This window comes from Callorhinus ursinus, unplaced genomic scaffold (assembly GCF_003265705.2).
Source record: "Callorhinus ursinus isolate GAN/ISIS: 27379988/994484 unplaced genomic scaffold, GSC_fseal_2.0 scaffold39, whole genome shotgun sequence".
Taxonomy (NCBI): Eukaryota; Metazoa; Chordata; class Mammalia; order Carnivora; family Otariidae; genus Callorhinus; species Callorhinus ursinus.
Genome location: NW_027397101.1, coordinates 17,702,030 through 17,709,971, shown reverse-complemented (window position 1 = coordinate 17,709,971; position 7,942 = coordinate 17,702,030). Strand labels below are relative to the sequence as shown.

Genomic DNA, 7,942 nt, shown 5'->3' with positions numbered 1-7,942 from the left:
GCCTCAGTTTACCGATAATAGTACCTATTTCATGGGATTATGAAGGATAAATGAGATAATATGTATGTGGTGCTCAGCATAGTCCTGACACATAGTAAGTACTCAATAAATGTTAGCTATTTTTATAATTATCAATGGATGGCCATTAAATAGCCTTTCATGAGCTAGACACAGAGACCCCATGCTCTCTGATTAAATTTATGTGAAATTCTAGAGAAGGCAAAACGATGGTGATAGAAAGTAGATCAGTGGTTGACAGAAGCAAGGGAGTGGGGGTAGGAAATTGATAGCAGAGAGGCACAGGGAGCTTTTTAGGGTGCTCTACATTATGATTGGGATGGTGTTTTGTAAACATTTGTCATGGAATTACACACTTAAACTTGGTGAATTTTATTGTGTGTAAAATAAAGTGGACAAAAAAATACAGCTTTTAACTTCCTAGTTAGATAGTTTAATTATTTTACATGTAGAAGAATAAATTTCTAGGGGAGCCTGAGCGGCTCAGTCAGATAAGGGGGGCGGGACTCTGGATTTCAGCTTAGGTCGACATCGAGCCCCGCCCCCATCCCGCTGGACGTGGAGCCTGCTTAAGATTTGCTGTCTCCCTTTCCCTTTGCCCCTCTCCCTCTCTCTCAAAAAAAATTTTTTTTTAATTGAAAAAAAGAATAAATTTCTAAATTCAGTCAACAAATATTTGTTGAGTACCTATTATGTGCAAGGCACTGTTCTAAGTGCTGGGGAAGCAGCCTTGAAGAGGACAGCATCTCTACCTTCATAGAGCTTACAGTTCAAGCACGAATTAGATACATATGTTTGGGGTTACACGAAGGGTCACTGTGAGATGCTATGGGGACATAACCGTGACAGGGGAGTGGGAGGAGGGATAGAGGAGCTCCAAGTTGTATAAATATCTGTCCCGTGGATTTTCTTTAATTTTTCAAACATACACAGAAGCAAACACAGCGTACCTCTATCCGCCATGGTGTTTGGGAACGTGGCGTGACAGAGGCTTCCGGGTGACGGGTGATCCTGAGTGACCCAGGGCTGCCCTCTGGTCCCACAATCTGTGAGACGGGGTGTCCACCTGGCGAGGGAAGCGGACTGGCATTGGCCGAAGGACCAGGTAGATGATTCCATGCGCCTCAGGGGTAGCGTGGCCTTGACCTTGATCTCGTCAACCCGGCGTTCTCTCGGCTGCAGGCTAGCACAAGCCCTCAGCACAGCGGTGGAAGCGGGTCCCCTCAAGTACCACTCTCCCAGAAGGTGGGCCAAACTACCGAAGTCCCAGTCTGCGAGAAGACCCCGCCCACGAGATGGCCCCGCCCACACGGGGGGTCCGAGGCTGATGCCGGCTCGGGGCGGAGACACGTTGCGGGAACCTGGTTGGCTCTTCAGTTTGGGCCGCGTGGGGGGGCGGGGCGGGGCGGGGCGAGGCCTGAGGGGGCGGGGCTTGCGGTCCACTGGGCCGCTTGGCGCCCGCTGGGGAAATGGATGTTCTGCAGGTCCGCGGGCGCCGGGGGCGGGGAAAGCACTCGCTCGGCTGCGCGCTGGCCCCGCCCGGGACCCGGCCGGAGCGCGGGGCCGCCCCTTTCCTCCCTCGCTGGAGCTGGGCTGAGCCCCGAGCGGAGAAACGGAGTCGGCCCTAAGCTCCCTGTTTGGTTTTTGGGTGGCGGCAGCCTGAGGAGGAACATGGCGCTCGTAGGCAACGGAGCAGAGCTGGAGGCGGACGAGGTACTGGCTGGTGGGGGTGCGGGCACTGCCCCTGGAGTCCCGGAGGGATGAGCGAGCCCGGCAGGGACGACCAAGGTCCCGCCCCCTGGTCCCCAGTCCCGGACTAGGCAACTTCCCGTCCGGAGGAAGGGGCAGGGGCTGCGGGTGGGGGCACCCGGCCTGGGAGGTCTGTCCCAACACTAGCGTGGAGGGCGCTCGGAGCGGAGGCGCTGCGGAGGTTCTGGGCGCCGGCACCGTGGGGTCGTGGTGATAGAGGACACCACGTCGGGTCTGGGGGTGGATGGGTGCCAGCGCGCGGGAGCGCGGGATCTGAGCTTCTTCAGGAGCGCCTGGGTTTTTTGAGGTCTGACCCTGAAGTCCCGACACTGGCCCTCTGGGGTTTGTGGAATATCACTTCTATGGAAGTTTCCAGGTGGCAGAACCGACAGGCTTACAGTTGGTGACAGGAGGGCGCTAGCCGGAGTCGGGGGGGTGGAGAAGGAGCCCCAGGCGTGTCTGCACGAGCGGGCGGGGTAGGGGCTGCCGAGGGGGCCGGAGGGCTAGGGGACCAGAGCAGCAGCCCAGGAATTGGTGCTTTCTCCTCCGTCCATAGGGCACAGGCCTTTCCTATGCAGGTCCGCAGTGTCGGTGGTGGACGTGGGAGAAGGCGCTTCGAGAACCGACTCCGGCTTCCCGACTTCTCGACTGTATTTAAGTAATTAGTCACTTCTTCCTGCGGCCGGCGCGCGGGGGTCTGAGCACCCTGGGGCGCGCGCGCTGGACCTGTTGATTTATTGACTGTTCCTTCTAGCACTTGGGAGCTCCGGAGAGACGCTCCCTCTTGCGCTGGAAGTTGAGGCCGGCGGCACCAGCAGCCGCCGCAGCACCCACAGTTGCTGCTGCTGCCATTTTACCTGACTTGAATTTTACAAGTCGCTGCCGGAGGAGGTTTAGTTTCAAATGATGCAATAGTGGAAGATCTGGAGGAGGCGGGTTAATATTCCTGTCCATCTCTTTAATGTTAGGAAACTCCTGACAACGAATACTGTGTTTTCAGTGTAGCCCTTAAAATAAAAGCGAAACAAAAATCAAACTACAACTCCTTTACACGATTGACAGGCAAGAGGGCAAGCCCAGCTGTTTAAAACCTTCCTTACAGCCAGTCCCTTGCAATGAGGACCCCCAAGACCACAGGCCAATGAACTAGAGCTTGCTAAGTTGCATCTTTTTATTGTTGAAACTTTTACACTACACGTAAAGGCAGATGATGAAATAGTGTATTTGTTGCTATTTTCATCCATGACAACCTTTCTTTATTTATAGCTTTAGATTGTCTTTTGGTATGACCTGGAGGCTTCTGTTTTTTTCTTTCCTCCTGTCTTAGTTCTTTTCTGGAATCGAGGTAGTAAACCTTTCATCGTGCTTTGACTATACATACATTCCCTTCCTCAAAAGTTTTTATGGCTGTCGTATATTGAGTATTTATATGTCCGGCATGCAAGGCCCTCTACAGTATGATCTCAATATGATGTTCCAGCCCATCCCCAACTGCTTCCGTATGTATAATCAGTTAGTTTAATCCATGTTATACGGGTATTATAAATGAGGAAACAAGACTGGCAGTACCTAGTAAATGTGGATTGAAATTTTTGAATCCCTAGTCTGCTTGTCTAAAAAGATTTGGTACTCTTAGGGCTATATAATTGTCATGTCAGGGCATTGTTGAGAGAGAAACTGGATGCTGCTAGTAATTAACGCTTGGACAAAAGGTGTAAACTGGGACTGTCCTGGGCATACTGAGACCTATAACCACCCTAGCCCTACCCACTGTCTACAAGATGAACTGAGGTGTTGAGATGCATTAGCTAGGGAGGAGGACTCTAGGTCTGTGGAGGAAGTTCGGTTTTGAACAGCAGAGAGCTTGGCACACAGATTCTTGGTAAATACACATTTGTTGAATGAATAAAAGCATAAATGATGTTGCTTAATGACTTCTCAGTGTTTGCTATATCTTTCATTTATTAAATTCAATAACTGCTAGGTTCCTGTTACATGTAAGGTACTACATGGTTCTAGGAGATGAGCAAAGTACAAACAGAATTTTTTGCTCATGCCAAATTCGCTTTTTTCCCTCCATGGTACACCATTCCTATTGGTAGAAATTTTGGAAACATTTATTGAACATTTGCTCTGTGCTCAAACTTGGTAGGTGCCTTAGAAGGAGAAGACACAGTTTTAGCTCTCTAGGATTCTCTGGCTAGGTAGGGAGATAGGACATGTGTATAAGAACTCTGGAATAGGGGTGCCTGGGTGGCTTAGTCATTAACCGTCTTCCTTTAGCTCAGGTCATGATCCCAGGGTCCTGGGATTGAGCCCCACATCGGGCTCCCTGCTAGCCTGGAAGCCTGCTTCTCCCTCTCCTTCTCCCCCTGCTTGTGTTCCTGCTCTCACTGTCTCTCTCTCTGTCAAATAAATAAAATACTAAAAAAAAAAAAAAAAGAACTCTGGACTAGAGCTCAAGGCAGGGTAAGCAAGTAGGAAGTACTGCATTTTGGACTGGGTACACTTGACTTACTTGTAGAAAGTCCTTAATCCTGCAGTGGGCTGAAGTGCTATACCATGAGTGAACAAGACCCTGTTTGTCAGTTTTACTGGGCATGTGAGGCTAAAATGGCTTATTTCAGCTGGGGAACTTTTTAAACACGTAATATACATTTGATAGTCTTTGTGGCCATTATTTTATATTCTAGGGAAGTAAAAGGGACAAAGCTGTGTAGTTGGAAAAGTAGTAGGCTAGGGATTAGATGAACTGGGCTCTCTGTCACTAATTTGTCCAGTAACCATTTATTCATTATGTGTGCAAACATCTGCCTGCAGATACAGCAGTGAACCAGACTGATCAGGTATCTGTCTTTAACTAGTAATTTCATTGAGCAAGTCTCTCATTCTCTTAGGGTTCTTTTAAGTTTCCTCATCTGAAGAAGGAGAGGCTGGATGTTCTTCCAGTTCTAGAAGTCTACGCTTTTTTGGGGGAGGCTCCGTTTTGGGAGAAGAGCTAATAATATGGTAATTTTCTTTCGAAGTTTCTAGGGAGATGATTGTAGTAGAGGTACTGTCATGACAGCTGGTGGATGGGGTGCTTTCCTGGGTGAACTGGTGTTTGTTGTTGTTTTGTTTTTGTTTTTTTTTTTCCTGTTTAGTTGCTAGGAGGATAAATGTGGGAACATAGAGGTTAGGGCTTATGACCTCAAGGGTTGCAAAAATTGTTTCTGGAGGGAGGCGGAAGCATCTTAGATATTGCAATGGTTTTGTAGCCCTTCAGAGCTTGGTCAAGAATATCTTATTAACATTAAAATTTCTCTCTTTTTCTTGGGTATTATGTAAGCAATGTTGACATCAAGTTCTTGGGAGATATACAGGATGTATGCAAGGTCAATACTATAAGCCTGTGGCAAATAGATGGCTAGGATTGGAGGACTTTCTATCAGTTACTTGATCTGGAAGTCATCTCTTTCTTGGTGACCGCCTCATATGTTCAGGCTGCCCATTGGCTGCCTTGTGGATGTTGCATATGTTTGGCCCTGAGTGTTTTTGTGCATGACTTGGTATTTGAGAATTAAATAGGAATAGTTTATATTTTATTATTTAATCCTACTAAAGTTATTCAGTCCACCAATAGTTGTCAAGTACTGAAAAGAGAAGATATTGGTAGTATCTGAATGAATATCTAGCAGCTACCTAAGTTAAAAATTGTTTTCTCAGATGAAACAAAATTAAGTTCACTAAAATTAACTTTTTTTTGAAGTTTATTTTTGTTTATTTATCTAAGTAATTTCTACACCCTGTGTGGGGCATGAACTCATAACCCTGAGATCAAGAGTCACATGCTCTTCTGACTGAGCCAGCCAGGTGGTGACTCAGTTGGTTGGGCGACTGCCTTCAGCTCAGGTCATGATCCTGGAGTCTCCGGATCAAGTCCCACATCGGGCTCTCTGCTCAGCGGGGAGTCTGCTTCTCCCTTTGACCTTCTTCCCTCTCGTGCTCTCTATCTCTCATTCTCTCTCTCTCTCAAATAAATAAATAAAATCTTAAAAAAATAAAATAAAAATTTTTGGGGTGCCTGGGTGGCTCAGTCATTAAGCGTCTGCCTTTGGCTCAGGTCATGATCTCAGGGTCCTGGGATTGAGCCCCACATGGGGCTCCCTGCTCTGTGGGAAGCCTGCTTCTCCTTCTCCCACTCCCCCTGCTTGTGTTCCCTCTCTCGCTGTCCCTCTCTCTCTCTCTGTCAAATAAATAAATAAAAAAATTTAAAAAAAAAGAAAATTTTTTTTTAAGTAGGCTCCATGCCCGGCGTGGAGCCTAAGGTGGGGAGCTGAGATCAAGAGTTGGACACTTAACTGAATGAGCCACCTAGGCTTCCCTAAAAAATAACTTTTTTTAAAAAGATTTTATTTATTTATTTATTTATTTATTTTAAAAGATTTTATTTATTTATTTGACAGAGAGATACAGTGAGAGAGGGAACACAAGCAGGGAGAGCGGGAGAGGGAGAAGCAGGCTTCCCGTGGAGCATGGAGCCCGACGCGGGCCTTGATTCCAGGACCCTGGGATCATGACCTGAGCCGAAGGCAGATGGTTAATGACTGAGCTACCCAGGCACCCCTAAAAAATAACTTTTAAGACGATAATTTTTCAATTGTTTTACTTTTGCTGGAGAAATAGCAGTGTTGAATGTCTTTTAAAAATTTGGTTACATTGCTATTATTATGTAGAAATTGGAAATTTGCATGTGTAATTTGATATATTACATTAAAAGCTACTCAGCAAAGAGTTATAAAAATATTAATAGCTTTAAAATTTTTATTTATTTATTTTTTAAAGATTTTATTTATTTATTTGACAGAGCAAGACAACAGTGACAGAGGGAACACAAGCAAGGGGGCATGGGAGAGGGAGAAGCAGGCTCCCTGCGGGGCTCGATCCCAGGACCCTGGGATCATGACCTGAGCCAAAGGCAGATGCTTAACGACTGAGCCACCCAGGCGCTCAGCTTTAAAATTTTTAATTTGACTTAAAATATTTATTTAATTATTCCAAATTCATTATTGAATAAAAGGAATAAACTTTATACTTGTTCTTTTAATGTATAAAGCACACATATATATATCTCTCAGTGCTTTTAAAATTTCATGGTGGGTGTGGTTAGGAAAAAATGTCTAATAGGGCTCCTTAGGAGGGCAATAATGAAAAAAGTTGAGAAAGTTGGAGAAAGAAATAGCTCATTTGGCAGATGCTCTCATGGTCTGCCTTTTTGGCCCAGGATTTAAAAAATTTTTTAGTTTAAATTAAAAAAAATTTTTTTTTTTGGCTCAGGATTCTTTTTAGATCTAATTTTTTTAAAAGATTTTATTTATTTGAGAGAGAGAGAGAGAGTGCAAGCGTGTGCAAGCGAGCACAGAAGCAGGAACGGGGCAGTGGGCGGGGGCAGAGGAAGAGGAAAAGGGACAAGCAGATGCTCTGCTGAGTGTGGAGCCCGACTTGGGCTCAGTCCCAGGAGCCTGAGATCATGACCTGAGCTGAAATTGAGAGTCAGACCCTTAACCGACTGAGCCATCCAGGCGCCCCAGATCTAATTCTAATTTAGAAAATTTATCCATTGGAATTTTAGATGAAGTTTAGATAAGAGTGCTACAATTTTTTAAAGTTTTTTTAGAAGATTTTATTTATTTATTTGACAGAGAGAGTGAGAGAGAGAGCAAGAACAAGCAAGCACAAAGAGGGGCAGCAGCAGAGGGAGAGGGAGAAGTAGACTTCCCGCTGAGCAGAGAGCGCGACTTGGGGCTCAATCCCAAGACCCTGGGATCATGACCTGAGTCGAAGGCAGACGCTTAACCAACTGAGCCACTCAGGTGCCCTGCTTGCTACAATTTTTTTAAGAATCAGATTTGTTTTCATTCCACCAGTGTTCGTTGAGCACCTGAGAGGTGCTACCAGTCCATAGATGCTGGAAGTACACACTTAAGTGCACACTAAGATAAGACCACATTACTGCCCTTGAGGAACATACACTCTAGCAAAAGACACAGTTACACGAGTAACTAGTTCTATCCTTGGGTCAAGGTAGGTTTTAGGTAGAAGGGCCATATAATTTATCATCCATAGCAGGGCACTATGAGAGTAAATGGATGCTTTCTGTAATCACCCTAGGAAAACAGGTGCAACACAGGGATGC

General features: G+C 46.0%; 1 protein-coding gene across 4 annotated transcripts in view; it reads left to right on the top strand.

Moving 5' to 3' along the window:
* The first annotated feature begins 1,483 nt into the window (after positions 1 to 1,483).
* The window catches only part of TTC39B (tetratricopeptide repeat domain 39B), a 116,424-nt gene continuing 109,965 nt past the window's right edge, over positions 1,484 to 7,942 (top strand). For 2 of the 4 annotated variants that reach the window (XM_073880824.1, XM_073880823.1), the window contains exon 1: positions 1,484 to 1,731. In XM_073880824.1, coding sequence (XP_073736925.1) covers positions 1,492 to 1,731 — 240 coding nt within the window. In that variant the 5' untranslated portion in view covers positions 1,484 to 1,491. The remainder of the gene's footprint in view (positions 1,732 to 7,942) is intronic. The other 2 variants (XM_073880825.1, XM_073880826.1) reach the window with 2 other exon arrangements.